This window comes from Apaloderma vittatum, unplaced genomic scaffold (genome assembly GCF_000703405.1).
Source record: "Apaloderma vittatum isolate BGI_N311 unplaced genomic scaffold, ASM70340v1 scaffold17223, whole genome shotgun sequence".
In the NCBI taxonomy this organism is placed as follows: Eukaryota; Metazoa; Chordata; class Aves; order Trogoniformes; family Trogonidae; genus Apaloderma; species Apaloderma vittatum.
In genome coordinates, this window is record NW_009707640.1 from 14,213 (window position 1) to 38,394 (window position 24,182).

Sequence of the window (24,182 nt, forward strand, 5' to 3'; positions counted from 1 at the left end):
AAGGACCTTCCAACACTCATCTTCCCGGACCATAAGGGGGTGGGAGATGATTTAGGAACACTGTGAAACACGTACTGTGGAAGTTTAGATATAACCTGAAGATGCCTAAGAGATCGAAAGCAATCTTCTTCCATGAAGAAAAGGTCATGCCAGATAGCTTAGGCAACTTGTGCAAAATGACAGGATTAGCGCACAAGGGCAATGCGGCAGATCTGATTTTACAGAAACATTATTTATGGGTTAGTGGGTGGACAAAGTTTTCTCAACAGACTTTTACAGATCTAATCATACACAGAAAGTTCAAATGGTTTCCTTCAGCCTCTACTTAGTGCTACTTTATAGAAAGTGTTTTGCTTTAATTTAATTTATCTAGAATCTAATGAGACTTTTTGGTGCTTTACTGCCTGGAAAACTATTACTGACACTGGAAATATGGTGCCTGGTTACGAATACTGCAATGAAGATATGAAGTTGCCAGACATATTGTAAACAGAGCGTAATTACAGTATTTACAGTTGAACATCAAAATGGGAAGAGATGCCAAGTGGCATTTCTCAGAAGTTAATATTGGGACTGATACCATCTAATATCTTCCCTAATAATTTGGAAAATGAAGTAAATTGTACATTGATTGAATACACAGTAGACACAAGAGGAAGATGAACTACAACACAGCAGGTGGGTAGGTTGAAAAAAACCCAGAAAGATCTGGAGATCTAAGAGGGAGAGAGAGAAGGGTGCATTTAAGAGGGAAGCTATTTAATGTAGACAAATGTAGAATAATAAGCTCAGAGAAAATTAACACCCATCTCAAGTAACCAAATGGGAAAATGCCAATTTTCATTTTAAAAAAAATTCAAGAGATTTCACAGTTTATTCACACTGAAAATTCACATTGGGGTATATGCATCAGGTTTGACAACTTGTTTGCTACATTCCAGCCTGATGTGATTTTAAAAGGAAGAATAACAGATTCCCTTAAAAACCTGCCTTTTAAAATAAATTTTTACTTATTTTAAATGCATATCAAATGCTTATAAAAGACCTCGTTTACAGTCATGTTAGCAGAAATAACACAGTAGTAATGTAACACAAGTAAGAGACGTGGAAGCAGCATACACAAGGTCCAAGGTGGGAGTCAGGAAGCCAAAGCCCATCTGCCTTCAATACTGTCAAGGAGCTCTAAGATTCACTCCATGCAGTAGAGCAAAATCCATGAAATAGTAGGTTGCCACTGATTTGCTGACTTTAGAAGTTCAACTATATCTTGAGGAAAGCTAATACTATATAAAAGAAAGACTCTAAAGGATATTTAAAAAAAATAAAGCCTAAACAAATATTGAAACAAGCTTGCTGGTATGACTATGATATACATACAACGACTATGGTATACACTAAAAATCTTAAGTATTATCTGTGAGATGGAAATTGTCAAAAGAATGTATCCTTGCAATAAAATTAACCTGCAATTATATAAACTGACTAAGTATAGAAAACATATTTCATGACACAAAAAAACCCTACACGGACCATGTTAGAGAACTGCTTCTGGCTGAGAGTCTAAAGAGTACACATGTTTTTCCCATCATTATTTGGTTAACAATACCCACGGTACAAGTGCATTATTTTGTCACAGGAATGATTTATTACAAGAAAATATAAAAACTTTATCAAACCGGGTATTACTTTTCCTCCTAACACAGCAATCCAAATATAGCTGATGCATATGAAAAGGCTGATGTGATAGCAATCAACAATAGTTTTTTTATGTATGCTTAAAAACCTGCTTACCAAGGGGAGCCATATACTCTGAATCCCCTCACCGTCACTTCAGAGTCTTGAAGATAGATGCAGTTTGTTAGAAGAGACTGTACATTTTCATAGCTCTCTGGCTTCAGCTTAGAGACAGAGGGGAAATAGTAAAAGTCCTGCTTGATTAAGTCAGCCATGAATTCCTGGTCAAAGGTCAATTCATGATTTCCTGCTATCACAATCTTGTATTCATAGGGCAGGCTACCTAAAACAGTGAAAAACAAACAAATTACTTGTTTTACGAAAAATCTGATAAAATAAAACAGACAGACTCAGAAACTCTTATCCATTCCCACAATATGCTCACGTATTTAAAAAAAATCGAGCATATCCCTACTACATGTTACCGTGATTCCTGATGATTTCAGGTAAATGACACTGCTGTCTCTTTCAGGGCACGCTAGGATTTAGCACAGTTAGCATTAATGTGTTGAAACTACTTTCAACTCATCAACCTTAAAAACCAGCCTGCAGACTTCTGCTCTACTATTTACTCCTAGTTAATTGCCATTTGTGCTGCAAGTATCACTTACTGTGACAGTGATGATAACTCTGTGACAGAAATTAGGGTTCCAAGAAGATCGGCCGTAACACTTCATGAAATAACGTCAGCTCTCTTCTCCCAGAGCTGTGGTCTTTATCAGCTGGTATTGAGAAGGTCTTACAGACTCAGAACCTGGGTCAGCCAGAGGGGTCTGCTGCCCTCTGCCCTCACATTAAGATCCAGCCTTCAAGCAAGACAGGGATTTGGCTTAGCTGTCAAAACTCCACATCCCACAGAGTCTTGCAGTTTGCCTCTATCCCATGTTTTTTCCTGCTCCATTTTCTCAGTCACTTCCCAGATCCATGGACTATAATTTAAAGTGACTCATGTTCAAGAATATTTTATAACCTGTATTCAGTGAAAAACCTTACAACAACCTCCTGCTAAAAGCAAGAATACATATGCCCACACACGTGGGTTCTTCCTGGGAGCAGCAATGCAACCGAAACTTTCCACCTGACTCCACATTTCGTTATCAACTGGTTTCTGCCATTGAGAGCGGGCATCACCTGTCTCAAAAAGTTCAGCAGAAACCTGCTAAGTATATCTGAGGGGAAATAAAGACAGAAACTGTGTAAAGCTGCATTCATTAGCTTTGCTTCTCCACTATTAATTTGCAGGAAAAAATACTTTTTTGAAAATAAGACCCATCTTACACAGCAGCAATGTTGTCATTTTTTATTTTAAAAATGCATTGTTGGTAACATAGAGACCTTTAGTGATGACCTCAAGCCTAATCTAGAGGCAGGACATTCAGAGAATGTAAAACATCAGTCAGTATGCAGTGGCAGAAGTTGGCATGAGTAGGACTCAAGAATAAAACACAACAGCATGATTCAGAGTTATAGAAACGGGAGACAGAGAACAGTGCTAGCCGAGAGGAGATGCCACATAGCTGAACTCATTATTTGCCAAATTAAAAGATCTGGGTAACTCTAAAGTGTATGTTTTAGACACATGTAACACCTGTATTAGGAAAATTGTACAGGTTTCAGTCTTTCCTATGGACCCAAAACATATATGCCTTTAGAATATTTATTAACATAAACTATTTTCAGATATTTATAAATCATATGTTGAATGTTGAAGATTCAATTATTTACCTGAAAGATTACTTGAGATGCAAACTTTTGTCATTTTTGCTTCTGAAATGCTTTGCATTTTACAGACACATACTCCCATCTCTACAAGTTTTCTGGATGTGTGCACACATGTGCACACAAACACAAGTTAAAAATGTTACTTACATGCTACAATATCTATGGGCATCTACAGACCTCAAAGCATTCTTGGGAAACAGGAAAATCAAGACATTTTGTAAGCCGCAATATTGTTAACAATTCCATTTCAATTCTGTTTTGTAAATCTTTTCCAGCTCATCTGATCCATCCATCTAGCAGCCAAGAACCTGTACGAGCTGGTTATAGTTGTTGCTTCCACTAATGTATTTATGTCATGTTGCTGTCTGTGGGTGTTACTTAGGCAAATTAGCAAATTATTCTAAATGTACAGTTACATTTATTATAGTGGCGGCCAGAAGCGCTGCTGTAGTTACAGGTCTGTCAGCTTTTCAATTAACAACGGTGTTTTTGATGAGTTTGCAGCTCAGGGTTTTTTTATTTCATTCCATACCAGGCAGCAACTTGCTAAGCCTATTTCCTTCCCTTTGTCTCCACAAGCCCTCTGTACCCTTTAAATCTTAATTTTTTTGTCAAAGGTATTTTTTACTGCTTGCACATAGATTTAACAGTATTTTGTGTAAACTTTGTTCCTTACAGAACTAGAAAATGCTTCACTTGTTATTCCAAGTGCTCTAAAAGTGCAAAGTCAACCTTCAGTATAAATCTTTGAAGCCTTGTTATGGGCTGGGCACTACTTTCATGAAGTATATGTCTAAGATACCAGTTGAGCAGCTGCAGATGAAGATCCTCAGCTACCAGTGTGATCCATGCTTACCAATGCTCACTCCAGCTCACATGCAGGTATCAACATCAAACGCTAAACATCTCTTTGCACTAAAGCAGGATCCTCCTACCACTGACCTCAGAGGGACCAACACCACCTTACCACAGCAGGATGACAGTCCAACACAGTATGTAAGCACAATTCTGAGAAATGTTGACTGTTTTAAGTGCCTTTTAAAGCATGAAGATCCACCAAACATTAGCAATATCTGATCAATATTTACCTGAAAACTGCCTTAAAGTAGCAACTCTTTCCTCTTTCTGACCTACAACTTCCTACTTTTCCTTTTTATTTGTTATTATTTAAACAGTTCAGGAGCACATAGCCTAATAGGTGTTGCATGGCTGTGTTTCTACATGTGTCCATAACTTTAGAACAAACACTTTTCTACCTATTAATTTTTTGTGCCATCAGCTCTTGATCAGAGATATTTCGAGCGCTTCCAGGTTTACTAGTTTATTCCTGCATCAGCAAGTGGGTGCTAATGACAAGCTGAGTAGAAAAGACACCAAGCACATTTCCTGTCCCTTGCTAAACAGAAATGAGAATGCTGCATTCCTACTCATGCAGGTTTTCATGGCGTCTTATAACAACTGCATTTTCTTAAGAAATATTGCTACCAAAGACAGCAGTGGCTACAACGTACCCACTGCAGCAGGTTCCTTTTGTCTTCTATTCACAAACTCAATGAAAACAAGCTTTAGTAAAGGCACTGGCTAACACTTTCATTTGCTAAGCTGTTTTCCTTTTTTTCTTCCTTCTTCTTTTCCAAAATAGCCATATTCTAAACATTAAGTTCCCTGACTGCTGATCCACGTGGGCACCAACGGTATCACTAGAGTGACTTTCAGCATATCAAGGGTGACTGACAGCCCCGAGATACCTGTGAGTGGATGCAACCCTGCTGGGACCTCCTCAGTCCTCCCAGCGAAGGGGCTCACTCCTCAGGCAGGAGTGGATGCATCCCATGGCCAACACAACACCGCACGGCTGGTGCTGCAAGCAGGGCTCCAGCTCCTATGACCACAGGACTCTTTGAAGAACAAAGATAGCGTTCCCGTGGCAAACTGGAGCAAAAGCATCTTTGCCAACAGGCTCACTAATACAATGGGAAGAGTTTTAAATTAGGTGTGCTGCAAAGTGAAGGCACAGAGGCAGTGAGGAAGCAGCTGAGAGACAACAGGATGCCGAAGGCTCCTGCCTCACCCTTGTAAAAGCAGGTGTCCCTCACTGGGGTTCCTCTCGCATACCTGTATGTACACACATAGAGTACAGGGTCCAACCAAGAGGAAGAATTCCATGCACAGTGGAGAGCTGTGACATCTCTGACATAGAGACATGGTGGGATAGCTTACCTGACTGGGGTGCAGCAATGGATGGACACAGGCCTGTCTACTGATCTATCACAGGTCTATCATTTTTGGAAATTCAGGGGGACTGGAGAATGGCTAGAAAAAGGCTATGGTCTCACCCATCCTCAGAAGAGGCAGGAAGGTGAGTCTGTGGAACTACACACCATCAAGCCTCACATCAGGCCTAGGAAAATAATGGAAAAATCTCCCACAAAGTAATTTTCCAAGCATATCAACATCAGGAGCCATCACTGATTTAACATGGGTAAACCATACCTGACTAATGCAACTGCCTTCTATGAGGACATGACTGGCTCTGTGGGTAAGGGAGAGCACTGGATGTTGTTCACCTTGATTTTAGCCTTTGACACAATCTCCCATAGCATCCTTATAGCCAAACTGGTGAGACAGATGACAAGGAGGGTTGAGTATTGCCTGGAATATTGGGCTCAAAAAGGCTAGAATCAGTGGTACAAAGTCCATCTGGCAGTCAGTCACTAGCAGTATGCCCCGGCTAGTGATGTTGGGAACAGTATCACTTCCCTTCTTTCCTAACAGCGTGGATGATCTGACGAAACCCACTTTCAGCAAGTTTGCAGACAACACCAAAGCAGGGGTGGAGATCTGCTGACCCACTCTGGAGTGCATATCTGCTACTCAGAGGAACCTTGACAGGATGGAAAAATGAGGTAACAAGAACCTTATAAACTTCATCACAAGCAAATGCAAAGTCCTGCACCTAGGATGAAGTAACTTCATTCAGCAAGACTCAGCAGTGTGTCTTTGTGGCCTGTATTAGTAACAGCAAAACTAGCTGAACAAAGGAAGTGCTCTTTCTCCTGAGTGACCTTTCTCAGACCACATCTGGAGCATGGTGTCCAGTTCTGGATTCCTCAGTAGAAAAACTACTGACAAAGTAGTTGTCAGCAGAGGGCCACCAAGATGGTTGGGGAATGCAGCATATGGGGAGAGGCTGAGATCTGATCTGAGTGTTCAACCCAGACAAGGTAAAGGGATGGCCTTACTGCTGTCTGCAATGACCTGATCTCAGAACAAAGAGAAGGCAGAGCGAGGTTCGTCTCAGAGGTGCACACAGATACAAGAGGCAACAGACACAAGCGGCAACATGGTATAAGGAAAGAATTTTACGATAAGGATGGTCAAAAAGTGGAACAGATGCCCAGAGCAGCTGTGAAATCTCTACCCATAGAGATCCTTAAAATTCAATTGGAAAAGATTCTGAGCAGCCTGCCCTAACTAGGACTGCTTTGAACAGGAGACTGGACTCAGTGACCTCCAGAGGTCCTCTCCATCCTGTGTGACTCTAGGTCACACTGGAAAACTAACAAGAATTTTAAAGAGCCTGAATGCTGAAAGAAATTAAAAACTCATCTCATGTTGTGATTCTAATGGAACAAATCTACGGCAGACAAGCAATTGAAGAGGGCTAGAGAGTACGTTCCATTAACTTTGGTATAAGTTTCTCATACTATCCACTTAGCAGATGAGTAGGAATAAATACCCAACTGATAGCCAATTAACATTTGATGCTAGCATATGGCTTTGCTTGTGGGCAGGTACCAAACTTAGTACTAATAAAGAAGCTCTACTTATACAAAGATATTAAAGAAAATTTATGGCTGTCACAGGAATTCTCCACACACATCCAGGACAAAATTCACTCCCCACTAAAATTAAGGCAGCAAGTATTTAAGAAATAGATCTGCCCTTCAGGAGTGCCAAGAAACACATGTAAGAACATATGCTATGGGAGTCAAAGATGTATTTTCAAACCAAAAAACAGGAAAAGTTATGAATTTGGGGGAAAGTTCCATTTTTTTTCTGATCTCTCATTTTGACTAGCCAAAGCAAGACAACTGCTTTTGTCCAAAGACCAGGGATCCCTCTGTTCTTCGCACCTGAGAAGCTTCTGCTAAAATATCCCTGTAACCTGGAGATGAAATACAACTAGAATTGGTAAGAAAAATCTTACCTAAACAGTTTTCTCCATTAAAATTAATAAAACACCACTTGGATATGGGATATATTTGGAAATTCATGCAGAGATTCTGACATTACCACGGAAACAAAATGAAGTAAAATGTCAGTTTAAAATACTTTGGGGTGAATCAAAATTTCATTCCTAAGCAAAATTTCACTTTTTTTTCCCCTAAAATAAGGGGGTTTTTTCATCCCATAGTGTCTAACTTGAGAGAAATTAAAATTATTTTCCTCCATAATGAACCTCTAGCCACTTCATCCTATTTGGATTTGGAACCAACAGAAATGTTTACACACCAAAATTCTCTCAGAAGCACATTGGCTCCAATTCTGTCCTAGGCTTCAGGGCTTTCTCTTTCAGTCCACATCCAATTTTTGACTTCTGCCAATTTGGAATGGGGCTCCAGGCCACCATCCACTCTTTTAGCCTCTGTCTTAACATGAGATGAGTGATTTTTCCCTTCCTTTTCATTCTTCTCTGCTACATAGCTCTTCATCTTGCTGCCTCACTTTCCCTGCTCCTTCCCTTTTTGTAATTTCCACCTATACGCAGAAAAATGCTAGAAACACATTATCACACACTTAATTTAGCAGTTTTAGCCAAGGGTTTCTTAGAGAAACAAAACTTGTTTAAGTACGATGCTTTAGACTTCTCTATGCTTGTCTCTCAATATCCCTCTGAAAATGCCCAACAGATTTAAAAGTAATTTACTGCCTTCACCAAAAGAGTAAAGGCCTCAAAGATAATTATGTTCTCTTGAGTTTCCTGAAAGTGTCTACAAAGACTAATGTCCAGTCTGAAAGAGAGGCTTCAAAGGAGTGAGACGCCTCAGCCGTCATCTTATGCAACACATAAGAACCCATAGAATGTCTACAAGACAAAATCCAAGATGCGACTCTGCAGTGGTTCTACTCCCAGAACAACTCATCATACAAAAAACTGTGCCCTAAATCTCCTAAATCAATGTAATTTATTATTCTTTGAAATCATTTTACTGTCAAAAAGTCTAGGATATCACATTTAGCTTACATATAGCCAGATGGTATTATCATCTTACTAACTTCTTTACTACATACTTGGAGTTATTGTCAGTTATGGCAAGCCCTCCTCAGAAGGTTTCTTAGCCTTTGTTTGCTTAGTATTAGTTAAGCATACTACTACTACTCATAACAGTTCTGGTAACATAACATATAGAAGAATATATATATATATTGTTTAGCTAGTAACTTTTTTTTTATTCCTTTCATTACCATAGATTGCTAATTAAGAAAATCAAATGAACATCTAATTTTTTTGCACGTTTATGCACCAATTACAAAATTATTACAGCAATTCTCAACTTCTAAACTACAGTAAGTCCTTTTTATAGTGAACATAATTTTCACAAAATAACTTGAAATGCTGGAGAGACATTACTTGAACTACAAGCTGCATAATGTAAAGCATTCAACAATGTGCCTTTGTTTGCTACTTCTCAGAGCATTTGAGTTTGTTCAAAGTAGAATTCTGTGTGCTTAAAGGTTTATCCTGTTCTATCAGCAGGTCTTCTGCTCAGGAAATGAGATCAACACTGCAAATAATTCAAAAGCAAATGCATGATGTTTATACTCCAGGCTCCTCTTGTACTAAGAGGTTAGGCATCTTTATCAACCAGTGACCTCCTCTGCAGCTTACCATTGTTATCAACTTGCAACTTCCCCAAGATAAATGCAAACTTGTACAAGCAGATGTGCTTTGCTTCTCTCTTGGTATTGTACTGAGCAGAATTTTTAGTATTCATTGAAAGCAGTGACAATCATATAAGTGCCCACTTAATGCTTTTTCCCTCTCATTTCAACCTTTTAGAATACAGCAGTGAGTGATATAGTAAAAAGACTGCATAACTGTCTCAGATTGCTTTTTAGCATCTCTTTGACAGTTCTGTGTTTAAACACTGGGGCTGATGTCTGGGAAATTCACATTAACATACTTTTTGTACGGTGTGTAATCTGGAATAACATTGTAAATGAACACTCATTCCTAAATCATCTGTAACCTGCTAGCTCTAGACAGTCTTGCATTGTAAAAGCCAATAATTACACCAAACACAGCAAACACATACAATACTGCTCACACTTGCAAAATAGGATTTCTTAAAATATATAAAGGCAAATCAAGCTTAAAAATATCTGATAACAGTCCAGCTTAGGCTCTTTGATATACTGTGCTTTATACACACACCTCCTCATATATAGTAACTGGTCAAAATAACTTCTAAAGGAAAAGTAGACCTTTTACCCTGTTCCATGTAATTACTCTGTAATTATGCTGGCTGCAAACTAGGCCATTACTGTAGCTGTGGGGAGTCAAGCAAAAAGATTATGTAGCTCTGTCCCTTCTGTCCACTAGTGGTCAGTAACAGATGCCTAGAAAATTGTAAAACTGCAAGGTTTGCTTAGATTGAAACTTCTTTCAGTATGTCCCCTTAGATTACAGCAATTGATGGTTTAAGAACCCCCAACTACATAATGCATGGAGTCCATTTTCATTTAAAAAAAACCCCTTTTTTATTCCTGGAATAGTTCTAGACTTAAATAATATACCTTTCTAAGGAGACATATTTCTACAACAGCTCTTCTGCCTTTTAGAATATCCTAGTTTGACTTTATAACATTTATCTGGGGGCAATGTAAGCAGCGGAGATAGAGAACTGTGACAAAAATACAACGGAAATATTTTAGACTTCCTATAGGGATCTCTCTGCACATGGATACCGATTCCTATTCAGATCTTCAGACGCCACAAAGGTGCTCTCAGAATCTCCTAGTTGTCATCTTCTGGAAGGGATGACTACAAAGAGCTGTGGTGTCATGTCACCATGTGCGGTGCACAGCACTAATAACAACGTTTAACGTGTGTATAGCTCTTTGCAATACGCGTTCCAAGTGTCGTACTGAGAATAATTAAACCTCCAAGACACTCATGTGGTAGGTGGATCAAGCATCACTTTCAGTTTTACAAGGGGGAACAATAAAGAGGCTGTCAAATCTGAAGAGGACTAACTAGAATTTGGTTGCCTGTCTTCCTCAGGCTCTTTCAAATAGCTCCACAACAGGCAATGACAGTTCACAGACTCATATTCCAGATCTTTCCGTTCCCTGGTTGCTCTCTGCACTTCTGGACCATGCTGCCTTCCTAAAGTTACACTTGTCTGTAAGTCTGGAATAAGACTGGGTATTTTTATTCACTTGCTTATTTGGGGGTCAGAGATCTCAGTATGTATGAAAATCACAGGACGTTTTTAAGTGAGTCATCCCAGAGACTCAGAATCTTGAAGTCTGGCTGCCTTCCACTCCATCAGTGGAAAAAAGCAACCTCGGCATTAGTACAAAGGGCAAGAATCCTCCAAAAGCATACATGTTGTTTGGAAGGAGGGAATGAAGGAAAAATCCTTCAGCACCTACCACTCCTATAGCTGCTACAGCTTCTTACCACTAGCACGGGAGGCAGACCTGGAGAACAGTTCCTCCAGGTCATCTTCTCACTACAGGGATGTAGCTTAAATATTTCCTGAGACTCCAGGCAGCCAGTTTAAGGGTCAGAAGTCTTCAGGACACTCTAACTCCCCAGAACTGGAGAAATACTGGAAGAGTGTGTTGCAGTGCACTTCTCGGTGCTGTGCTGTCCGAACCTTAGATGTACAAGCGGATCTGAGCATTTAAGAAATGCAATAAAACCCAACACTTTTTTTAGTATGCCCAGTCTTTTAAAAATGACATCTGTTCTACATCCCTACACAGCTCAATGTTTTTCACTGCATTTCCAAAGCCATTCTTTTGTAAATAGATAATTAGTGCTTAAATACTTCTTTCAAGGGGTTTCTACATTAACATAAAAATAGTGTAATTACTGATGGTCAAAATGGCATGACTACAATTTATAAATTCTAATTTCTTTTGCTGCTCTGAAGCTGATTTTTTTTCCATACAATTTTAATCTGTTTTAAATGTGAGTATTATTGAACCTAAAAATATAAAATACCTGTTAAGAGAGAAAGAAAAATAAATACCATCATTTTGCAAGATTGAACAGTAGAGCAAAAGTAAAGCTAGGTCTAGCGTTTCAGGATTTTCTAAAGAGCTTTGAGTTCGTATCACGAACTTAAAAGTAGGGGTGATGTTTATTGATCAAAATCAGCTGATTTTTTTCTACAATCTAATATTAAAACCAGGAGATTCTAGCAGTGCTAGTTGCTATAGTTGGGGAGGCAACTTCACTCTATATTTTTGTCTGAGATGAAAATGTTATTTTTTGAGCTGAGTCTGCCCAAGTCAATTCCTAAAGTGCATGTCAAATAACCTAATCCATTTTGTGTGTGTACAATACACAAGATTAACATTTTCAGGAAAATGCTCTGAAGGGCTAATTATTGTTTTATACTACAATGCAAAGCTACCTTCTATTTTCTTATTTCAACTTTAGTTTGAACTTGAATTTCAAATAGAAAGACTGTCTTTGACATTGGAAAATCTCAAGCAAACAAACTGAAATAATGGATATTATAAAAGGTGTTAGTTTAAGTAATCTTTCCAATCCATGCACAGAAGATAATTCTCAGATAGAATATGGAAGTACGTGTTGCAGCTTCTATCACAGATCAATTACTCAGTAAAATTTCCAGGAAAGTAACCCACAAACTCACAGTGACAGTGGGTCCTGGAGCATACACAATTTGGAAATGATATTACAGACTTGAGCAACTGAGCCAAGTAGGCAATTTCCAGTGCCAACAATATGGGAGACAAAAAAATAGAGATGGTTTTGGAGTCATTATTTTATGAGTGCACTAAAGCAGGACGTGTGTCTTTGTATTTGTCCTACAAAACATTTGATTTATATGCAGGTAGGCAATAAATAACAAATACAAAGATAATGAAAAAGCTGAAGACAAGGATAGAAACAGCGCATAGTGAGCTTGATACATCTTGTCATATAATCTACCTCATCAAACCCTGATTACATAGAATCACAGAATAGTTTGGGTTGGAAGTGACCTTTAAAGATTATCTAGTTCACCCGTCTGCCATGGGCAGGGACATTTTTCACAGATCAGGTTGCTCAAAGCTCCATCCGACCTGGCCCTGAACATTCTCATGATGAGACATCCACAACCTCTCTGGGTAACCTGTTCCAGTGCCTCACCATCCTCATTGCCAAAAATTATTTCCTTACATCTGATTTAAATCTACTCTCTCTCTCAGTTTAAAACTGATGCCCCTTGTCCAGTCACTACAGGCTCTTCATCTTTGTTCTAATTCCCTTTACATAACGAAAGGTCTCCACAGAGCCTTCTCTTCTCCAAGCTGAACAACCCCAATTCTCTCAGCCTTTCTTCACTAGAGAGGTATTCCAACCCTCTGATCATTTCGACAGCCCTCCTCTGGACCAGCTCCAACAGATCCTTGTATTTAGCCCCGCATAGTGAGCTTGATACATCTTGTCATATAATCTACCTCATCAAACCCTGATTACATAGAATCACAGAATAGTTTGGGTTGGAAGTGACCTTTAAAGATTATCTAGTTCACCCGTCTGCCATGGGCAGGGACATTTTTCACAGATCAGGTTGCTCAAAGCTCCATCCGACCTGGCCCTGAACATTCTCATGATGAGACATCCACAACCTCTCTGGGTAACCTGTTCCAGTGCCTCACCATCCTCATTGCCAAAAATTATTTCCTTACATCTGATTTAAATCTACTCTCTCTCTCAGTTTAAAACTGATGCCCCTTGTCCAGTCACTACAGGCTCTTCATCTTTGTTCTAATTCCCTTTACATAACGAAAGGTCTCCACAGAGCCTTCTCTTCTCCAAGCTGAACAACCCCAATTCTCTCAGCCTTTCTTCACTAGAGAGGTATTCCAACCCTCTGATCATTTCGACAGCCCTCCTCTGGACCAGCTCCAACAGATCCTTGTATTTAGCCCTACCCTAATATGTATTTAACAATTCATTTTTTCTGAATTTCCAAAATTTGGATTTTCAAATTTGGAAGATAAATGCAGAGAAGAAACTAGGTTAAAAAAAAAAAAGAAAGAAAAATATGACATATAAAAAAAAGGAGAAAGGTCAATTTGGGAAAATATGGGAGGGAGATGACCAGGTTGGCACCACTGGCAAGCTTGGTAAACTAGCTACTCATCCATTTTCCCCTTCTTTTCTAAGCTCTCCTGAATAAGGGTAGCAAAACAGAAATCTGCCTTGCAAACGTGCACCATGATGCTACTGCATGACTGGGCAATAAGAGGACAGATGAAACTGAATATAAATTTATGCAGAATAATTCAAGTGCTAGAAAAAATATACCAACTATAGATACACACTGATGGGTTCTGAACCAGATATTACCATTCAGGAAAGAGTTCACAGAGTTGTAATAGGCAATTTTATGAAAATCCCACTTCATTGTTCAGTCACAGTCAAAAATAAAAACAGAATAATCCATAACACTAGAAAGGAGAAGAAAACAAACTAGGAAATTTCATTATGCCAGGGGATAAATCTGTGGTGTACTCAGATCATGTGCAGTTCTGTTCCCACCATTTTTAAAAGAATGTAAAACAAAGAGGTACAAAGAGTGACAGAGATGGTCGAGATATTTAAGGACTTCTAAATGGTCTTCAGTCTGAAAAATATCTTAAGGGCAGATATTCTAAGACACTATAAATTCTTAAACAGAAGTAAGAATAAAAATGTTCACTTGCCTCTTCCGGTATTAGGAACTACCAAATAAAACTAGTAGGTGACAGGTTTAAAATACGCAAAGTTCTTCATGAAATATATATCACACTGTGGAACTCTAATGCAGGGTTGTGTCAGCACTCAAAATTTGCATAGATCCAAAAGGCAGTTAAAAAAATACAGAGAAGAAAAATCGATATATTAAACACAAAGTAATGCTGTGGCTTAGTAAGTCCTTGGACTGCCTGCCAGAGAAAGCAGAGAAAATATGCACATCCAGTTAACACCAGCATTTAATCCACTCCATAGAGTTACGCATGAAGCTAGCCCTAGTAAAAGCTCAAATCCCTCCCTGGGAAGGGGGCAGGGGGCTTTGAGAAGAAGAAAAGTGAAAGAAAACAACCAATTACCAAAAAGAATGAAGTGAAATGAAATGAAGTGAAGGGCTTTAGGGGTCAGAGGATAAAAAGCATAAAACTAGGTGACTAAGGGGCAGACAAAGTAGAGCACCTTGGCTGCTAGCCACGGCCAAAGACAATACTGGGCTAGAGATATGTATTATCTGAGCTGGTGCAGGCCTTCCTGTGTACCCACATACAGTTAGCCTAAAAAAGAGAGAACATATTTTAGGGTATGACTCAGCAAGCCAACGTGCCTCTATTAGCATAACACTTGAGCATGTGCTCGATATAACCATAAGGTCCATGGAAGTTAATGATGTTCATGTAAAATATACTTTGCATCAGACAGGCATAGAAATTTTATGTAGAGCAGAAAAACAAAAAAAAATTAGCTTGCTGAAGGGCCTCCTGAGAAGATGAAATGGGCTGACAGACCAGAGTAGCACATACTCAAGAGGGTATGACGGAACAGAAATCTAAAAGGTTGGAATTAATGCTACACATAAAAACACAAAGCGCCAAAGCGAGAGCAGGGTGTGTATCTGGTGCCTAAGAGAAAGCCGAGATCAAGGGAAGGTTTAACAAACACATATTTTAGTGTTTATTCCAAGGCATAACCAAAGCTATAGTCTAATGATGGCAGAAAACACAGATTTGACACAGAACAAAATAATGAAGTCGGAAGGTGAGCCATGTGCTCTGGGTGAACGAACACACAGGGAAATTTGGCGGCAGCAGGTAAGAATGACAGTGGAGGTAAAAGTCTGTGCTAGCATCTGTCAACTACGTTCTCAAAAAACTAGTAAAACGTTAAGGAAGAAGGAGAAGACTGCATAGGCTGCAGGAGTTGCAAAATCATGCGAGGTACTGGAAGCACCAATCAAAACTTTCAGGGATTACTGCCTTTAACAACAAAATGGACAACCATCAAAAACTTTTGAGTTTATCTCTCCTCAAAGAGAACACTCTTAACCAGTCTACAGTTTACTACAGATTTCGCAAACACTCAAGGTATTCAAGAATTGATAAATTGTTAATTTAAAAAAACAAAAAACTTTTTTAAAAATAGGCTGAAGTTTCCATTTTGAAATCTCATTGGCTGTAATTTAAAGAAAAAATCACAGTTTTGAACTGAAAGAAAAGTTTAAATCCTAGCTGACTGAAACCTATGTAGTGACACCAAATTACTTTTCTATTGGACTTTCCAGAATTAATTAAAAAAATAAGTTAAATTTTCCCTTTTTTCAAATTGCCAAGAAACAAACAAACAAAAAATCTTTAACCCGCTGCAATTGCATGTCTCAGAGATGCTCTTGCAAAAATATAACCCAAACCACCAAGATCACCTTTTCCACTACCTTGAAAATGGAAGTATGCCTGAAAAATCAGAAAATTAAGCCTTCTTTTGGAAGAAAAATGATGAAGAGACCATCACAGAAATGCCTTGAGAAATCTCCCTACCACACTGAGAGGATTTCAGTTTAAGAACTTCTTCAGAACACTGCATAGCTGTGACCAGCAAGGAGGCAGATGGAGAACTAGGGAGACAAAACCTGTCCAGCAAATAACGTGTTTAGCTCCCATCCTTGCTTGCTAGCATTATCCCAAAGTATTTTTCTTCCCACACCAGCAGATAAATAAAATGCATACTACTTAGAAGGGATAACCATATGGTTTGTATAATCTTTATATGTTATTTTCAGTATAATATTATAACTCACGGTAGAGACCAACAAAACAGGATTAAAATTTGCTTTCTGTTTTACAACCAACCTGTTCCATTTGGGTACAGAGGCAGAGGTGAGGGCACTATAACAAGAGTGTCCTACTTCCGTGTGCTGTCCCTACCTTAATACTCATAGAACAATGCAGTTGTTCCACGTGGGACATATTACTGGGTTCCCAAGCTCAAATAAATATTTATCAGCCTTGCTGATAATTATTTGCTAGTAAATATTTGTTTAAAATTCTGAAGTCCTGACTTTTTTTACATTCCATTTCAGCCTACATGCATCTGTCTGATTTCTGCCTTCCCAGAGCGGAATGCTGCAATATGCAGAAAAAAGATAGGAAAGATGCAAAAATGTCAACTCCGGGAAAGAAAATCAACCTAAAAACTGAAATCCATTACCCTTAAACTATGTCCTTTCTCTCTCCGACTCCTTCATTTCCTCTCACTCTTTTTTTGATAATGAAGTATCAGAATCCATTCTTATTCTAAATTAAGGTATCCGCGCTGCTGCAGGAACAATACAGATCAGGGTTTTTGTCTAGATACAGTTCACGCTTTCCAATTTTCACTGTCATTTTTTTAGCATATAAAAAACACGGCAGAAGCACATGTAAATCACCACTCTCTTGCCCAGTGGAACAGAATTTCAGTTACCAATGCCAACAGTTGCCTACAGAAGGCATCTACATCTGGTCTGCTACATCCAAGACAGCAACCACAGGCACACGTTTTGCTTTGTTTGGAATTCATCACTGTGGTGCAGCTGAGCCACAGCTTAAAAAAAAAAAAAACAAGCAAAAAAAAAACACCTATGAGCCTCCGGGGTTAAACAGACAAATGTTTTCAGTCACAACTTCTTTTTTTTGCAAGAAAGCAAAGCCATAACAATGTATGTAAGAGGTTTTATGTAAATCATTAAAGGCCTACTGACTTAAATTGTTACTAACACCAAGAAGTTGCTTAATGTACACTGGAGAGTGTGAAGGCAGAACAGATGAATAGTCTCACAAATCTTATTTGCTCAGTTGGAAAAATGCAAAAGTATTTGTTAAAAAGAAAAAAAAAATCTGTTTCCTGCTCATTGCCATTCAAATTTAAAAGTCAAATTAATATTCATAATTTCTGAGTGCGTGGTGGTTTTTAATGGGAGGCAGAGGGGCATACAATCAGTAAACAATTTACTTTCAAATCCACACAGAATTCAATACCTACCTAGCCACTCATTGAATTTTTTTACTTCACTCGGAAGTCCCAGCTCAGTAAAATCACCAGCATGTATTAACACATCTCCATATGGCATTTGGATGGGATCAGTTCTTGAGTGAGTATCAGAAATACAGACAAATCGTGTATATCCTGGAGGTTTGGGAGCATCATGAGGCACCGGATCAACCCTGTAGGAAACGCATCATAACAAGGTTATAAAGTACTTATGTACTTCTTAGTGTCTGCTTTGCAATTCTAATACTTTTTTTTACCTTCACAAAAGATTACACAGACTTCTAGATCTGTCTGATGGAAGGAATTTATTAAAACAAACCTAACACTAATGGGAGGTGTAAAAATTCTTGATGCTCACATCACAACGTTTTCAGTATTTGTTGGGTAGATGGATTAACTTAAAGAGATTAAGGACAAGAGATTGAACTATGGCAGTAACTCTGAAACAATACTTACAAATAAATCAAAGGCATTGCCAGTTTCAAAGGAATAGTACTATTCTTTTTTCATTGCTTAAATATGATTACATGGTACACAGGGAAAAGATTTTTTTTTAGATACATAAATACATTTAAATTCATTTTTTCTAATTATAACTTTTTTTTCTGCAAGTTATATAATTCCAGCAAATTTAATTAACACATTTTGGAGATATGTTTCAGTGTGTTAATGCAAAGCAAGATAAGAACTCTCCTGACAACAGCTGTAAATGCACGTTCAAGCCTAACTATTGTCAGGACAAATGGGGCAACTTTCTGGGCTTAATTATACTAAATGAAATCAGATGCTGTTAGGGGTGAGGCTGCATTGTTCAGAGCCCAATATTCAGAACTGCAGAAAGGAAAAGATCTGACCCATTTTGATGAGACTTACTTATGATTTAGAAGAGGAAAGCGGTGAACATCTCTCTGCTATGTGAGGAACACTTATTTTCAACTCAATCTTTTTACCCTCAATTCATATTTTGTTAGAATATATAGAACCAAATATATCTATGTGCAGCTACACTTATCTGCTATTCCAGTTAGGGACTTCTGGTGGAATAAAATCAAAAACTCAGAAATGCAAGAGCTATATTTATGCCACTAGAAAGCACAGAGATATACAGAATTGTTATGAATTATTTTACAACATTTATTTTGAAAGGACAAATAAAATTAGTTTTGTTCCATGCTGCAAAATGTAATACATATTCTCTCCCTTGCTTGTTGTGCTTCACTTTTATATAAACTAATTCAGAAAAAAGTTGGTCTTTGCTATTAATACTACTACCCCTGTTTACTGGCTAAATTTTCAAAAGGCATTTTAATATTTGAAAGACATAATAATATTTAATCGTGCAATTTTATCTCTAAGCCAAAGAATTCTATGAAATTTACAGGTAGGTAAACTGAGGTGGTTTTGACAACTTTACAAGATTAGTGAGAGAGTGAGGAGTAATTCTAAAATACTTAAATCTCTGTTAAATACAGAAGAAGTCTTTAGCATTTTCAACAATGTAACTATGAAACCAGAGTATGAACAGATTATTTTGTACCTGTCCTTCCTACACCTTCTTAGGAAGAAGAAACATTGCGGGTTTTTACAGCAGTACTGGAGAAACAGCCTTTTTTAGTAGAAATATCTCGTAGTCACTTTTCTAAAGTTCCCGTTTTTGAGCAGAAAGTAACAAAACATGAGGTAATGAGTAAAGCCAGCCGTGATCCAACCATACCCACCCAACACCCAGCAGTAGGTCCATGTTAGTGGGATATGTAAGCAAGCACGGGCTGGAAATTGTAAAACTTGGCTGAGACAGGGTGCAATGTTTGGACCCTGAGAGAGAGCACTTGCAAACCCTGCACGGAGGGCTGCGGGAGCGTGCATGTCGGAGAGGACCACTGCCGTGTGCACAAGGGCAGATGTGAAAAAGGGAGTGAGATGCAGGGGAAGTTAAGCACAGGAGGTCAAAAGCGCAAACAGTTCAGCTGCACGACTGCCATCTCACGTTAAAAATGCCTCTGCAGGAGGGAAGAGAGCTGCCATAGAGCCACGGGTGCTGAGTGGAGGTAGCAAGGGTGCACAAAAATACGGATGGTGGATGGTGGGCTTGAGACTCGTGAATGAGGCTTGTCTGTCCTAAGGTGCGAGCTGTGTGAAGGGTCATGCATTCAGTTCGTGGAGTTCCTGCACAAAATGAACTGGGATGAATGAACTGGCCGCAGGTTGCGCCAACAGAGGTTTAGATGGATATTAGGAAGGATTTCTTCACAGAAAGCATTACCAGGCATTGGAACTGGTTGCCCAGGGGAGTGGTGAAGTCCTCGTCCCTGGAGGTGTTTAAGAGGCATGTAGACATAGTGCTTAGGGATATGATTTAGTCGGGTACTTGTCAGTGTTGGGTTAATGGTTATATCCCCGATCTTAAAGGTTTTTTCCAATCTAGGTGATTCTGGGATGGCTGGATAAAAATGACAAGGAGCTGATCCTGCTATTGTTGCAGCCGTTCAAGCTAAAAAGACTGAACTCCAGTTCAGTAAACAAGTTCCTGGTTATTGCACTCTCTGCCCAGCACTTCCCAAAGCGCGTTACAGGGCGTATTAGTAAGCCAGCTTTAAACTATTCATATTATCGTGGCAGAACATAAGCATATAGACTGGCCTAAAACACCACTTTTTGACTTTCCATGTTAGGGTAGTCTTTGAAGCAGGTGCTGCTTCTCCTTTGGAAGTCTTTTAAAGCTCAGCACAGCAGTAAGTTGGGTGTTGGGAGCAGCATGCATTGTTGCTCCTCCAAAGCTGAATGGAAAAAACAACAGACTTACCATGGCAAACCCTACAGCACGTAACACACACGCTTTTCCTTATAGTTTGGATAGGGATGGGGAAGACATGGACAGCATTTTTCTGGCTGCCGAACTGTGTGTAACTTTTAAATCTCGTGCAATGGGCCAGAGAATTTTCATGGGAAACAGGCACTGATACAAAAAAAACCCCCACCCCAAATAAACGAGATGCAGATTTTTCACACTGAAGTGATATGCACACACTGAGGCCATATATAGGTAAAAACATATGTCAAGTTTCACAAATGCATCTCAGTTGCATTATCGGAAATAATTTCTGAAGGCTCAATCCCCATATCCTTGCGTAACACATTCTCACAGCAGCTGTCACACCAACACCCAATACACTGCTTGCAGCATGAGTAGACGAATAAAGATGTGATTTTTTTTTTTGTGCAAATGCTTTTGTTTTTCTTTAAACCAGTATGGAAACTTGCAAAGAAATTGAAAAGCAAAGCTAAAAAGTCTCAGAGCAAAAACACTGCCAGAGGCTGGTTTACACACTAGATTTCAAGTGGTTTCACAAAGAAGCAAGAAAGGAACTTTCCAGAAATTATTGATGGACTTGGAACACTGGCAGAATTTATCACTCTTCTTGTCAGTGGCAACCTTGTCACCTCATAAGCACAGACCAGGCTGAGATGGGGCTAGGAAAAGGCTGTCAGCATGTAATGGGTGCTAAAAAGTGAAATAAGAAATGTAAAACTGCACAAAGGACCAAGGAAGAGCTGCAAGACTGAGTTCAGAAGAAAAGGAGCACACACACACAAAAAAATCACAGCTGAAGCAGTTTAATGTGAGTTCAGATGTTAACAGGTCTATGTGAAATCTGCTTATTATTGACTGCAACATCACTGATCTTGGTATTCTGAACTATACACAATGACATGGCAAAGTCCTCACCTCCCTGAAGTTAACAACAAAACTTGCATGGACTAAAGCAGGGTTAAGATTTCACACACAACAATCATGTGAATAAAAGGTGCTTTTGTTACACTTTTTTCCCTTCTTTGTTACCATTCTATTCATTGGTAGGAGGCAAAAGCAATCCTGCTGGTATTCAGAAACATTATTTACAATTTCTGTATCAAGAGAAAGAGTAGGTCAGATTGTGGTAAATGTTTCAATTGATTTAGCCTGTTTTTCTATTTACACAAGGTTCTCCAAATAGTATTAATCATTCGTGAGAAATCGCTAAACTTTTCTGAGGAACTATTTTCTAAGGATAGCTTATTTTCTACTACTTGCTTAGGTGCTGACTTGTATCACGCAGTTGATTGTCTAAGTCCTTGGGCAATATGATTTGTTACTGGTTAGAAGTTTAAACAGCGTATTGTTGAGTACCAAGTGGATACAAATAAATAAGTTATTTTCAGCCCAGTAAGAAACATTCAGCTTTTAAGATCAGTGAACAAATTCATGAGTGCCCAGGAACTGTCTGAATATTCACAAAGAATAGCTAAGCCTTGACAAATACAGCAACTTGCATTTGTCATTTTCATTTATTAAAGTATTTCTGAACATATATTTGTTTGTTTGTACTTTTGCTCGCATTTACCAGCTCTGTAAACAAAAGATGTTTCCTGGTGCTAACACTCAACTCATGTTGCTGTTTGCATTTCAGTAGTACCTAAAAACTCCCAAGACAGACCATAAGTTAATACACTGCCCCTGAAAACTGAGAGTTTGCTTACCACCCTGGTATATATGTTAGTCTACACATTTTATAATACAGTATCTTATTTATGTCAAAGAATGCACATAAGCATTCACTAAATAGACACATAGCATTCAACTAGTCGTAACTGCTGAGTTTTTTAACTGCAGAAATCATGGCCTACATTTGTAAATTATCAAATCATATTAAGAATCAAAAATGCAGATGAGGGTGATGATTTATCCAGTCTTTCTAAAGAAAAATAAAAGGATTTTTTAGAAAAATGAAAACCAGTCTTCTGATCTAAAGATAAGGATGCTTCTCTCTTTAATAAACACAATAAAACAGCGCAGACATTTTTATTCCCTATAAAATATTTTACAGTAGAATTTTATACTTAATTTATTTGTAATAGCTTTACTCTTTTCCTCTTCCTTCTAGCTTTAAACTTTATGGCAGGTTTCGTTTTGTAATTATAATTCTCCACTTTACATTACAAGTAAATCATTTAGAGCAGTTAATTTTACTGATGTTGTCATTATATAAGAAGTCAGAAACAAACACATTATTTTAATTACTCTTTAAGCACTTGGCATCTTCGGCACATCGGCATGAAAGTAAGTTGTCGGATGAGCGCCCACACTATTTTATTTATTGATGTGATTTGTCCCTTCTATGTAGCTGAAATATAACTAACCAAAAAGTATGTGTTGTACAGACACAAGCTTGTTATTTTCAACAGCTATTTACATCTATAAGCAAGTGCACAATGGAAACAAACATTAAGATTGCACAAAGTATCCTTGTAGCATCCCTTATTTTATTACCACTGCTTGTTGTTTATTTCTCTTTTTAGTAAGTAAGCTAGTGGAATGATCTTTCTCCCACCCTTTAACAAGGTACTTCTATGTTCCAAATGGATTGACTTTGTATCATACCAGTAATTATTATTAGAAAGGCAGCAAAACAGTGTTCTTTGAATTCTTTTTTGACTGGTCCATCAAATTCCACATCGACAAGGCAATAACAATTCAGAAGGCTGTGCTAGAGCAATAACAAAACTGTAATACTTACATTTGCACATGTGGGGGTTGAAAACGTCCCTGGTTAATGTTGTAGAACGTGAAAGCCTGTGTGGGGTTGGAGCTGTACTCATCCACTTCAATTATGAGTCTACTGTGCTGATGCCTTCTAGCTGCCATAATGTGCGACTGGGCGAAAGCCATGCTTGCGCTGTCAAGTTCGGCTCTTTCAGGCGGTCATATCTGCTATCTTCCTACATCGACGGAAGAGGACCATGACATGTCTTTACCTAATCAGCACACTCCCCTTCGAAAAACCTAAAAGCAGATTGGAGAGATGGAGCATAACTGTTTGACAGCTAGCCTGTTTGGAATTTGCCTTATTTTAATAGGAGATGAAGGGGGCTAACGGAGGGGTGAGTGAAGACACGCAGCTCAAAGAACTCATCACAAACCTTTCCTACTCAGCAATTTGATGAACGTACTTTAGCTGGAGGTGGGAAGCAGGGAGTGGAAGTAAAAAACTAAAAAACACCAGGACTCAAATACTTCAGATACTTAATACAAATCTGAAAGACAAGGCAGTCATTCAGAACAGCGCGTCAAATAATAACGTCCCTTCAACACAATCGGTTACTTTCTTTTTTTATTGCATTGCTGAATGCTTGTTCTCCACCCTCCTTCAAAAAAATCCCATCAAACCCAAAACTGAATACACGGCTGTGCACAACTAAAATATGAGCTAACTAAAGGAGAATCAGTTTAATCAATTTTTCAGAAAGTCTGTGCCATTTAGTATGGGTAAGCATTGCAAGTGGTTGTTCTTTACATCCTAAGGAACACAGCAATGGGCCTTTTCTGCGCTTGCTCCTGGTTTTACAGCATCACTGAAGGAACTCGACAGAGATATGAAGGGCTCCCCCCTTCAAA

General features: G+C 38.6%; 1 protein-coding gene across 1 annotated transcript; it reads right to left on the reverse strand.

The window, feature by feature from the left end:
- Positions 1–1,318: 1,318 nt before the first annotated feature.
- Positions 1,319–23,571, reverse strand: LOC104269619 (metallophosphoesterase domain-containing protein 1). The gene is made up of 3 exons (XM_009866287.1): positions 23,305–23,571; positions 17,741–17,922; positions 1,319–2,017 (listed from the first exon to the last, which is right to left on the reverse strand). The coding sequence occupies exons 1-3, from the start codon at positions 23,454–23,456 to the stop codon at positions 1,788–1,790; spliced, it is 564 nt and encodes a 187-aa protein (XP_009864589.1). The 5' UTR covers positions 23,457–23,571; the 3' UTR covers positions 1,319–1,787.
- Positions 23,572–24,182: the final 611 nt, after the last annotated feature.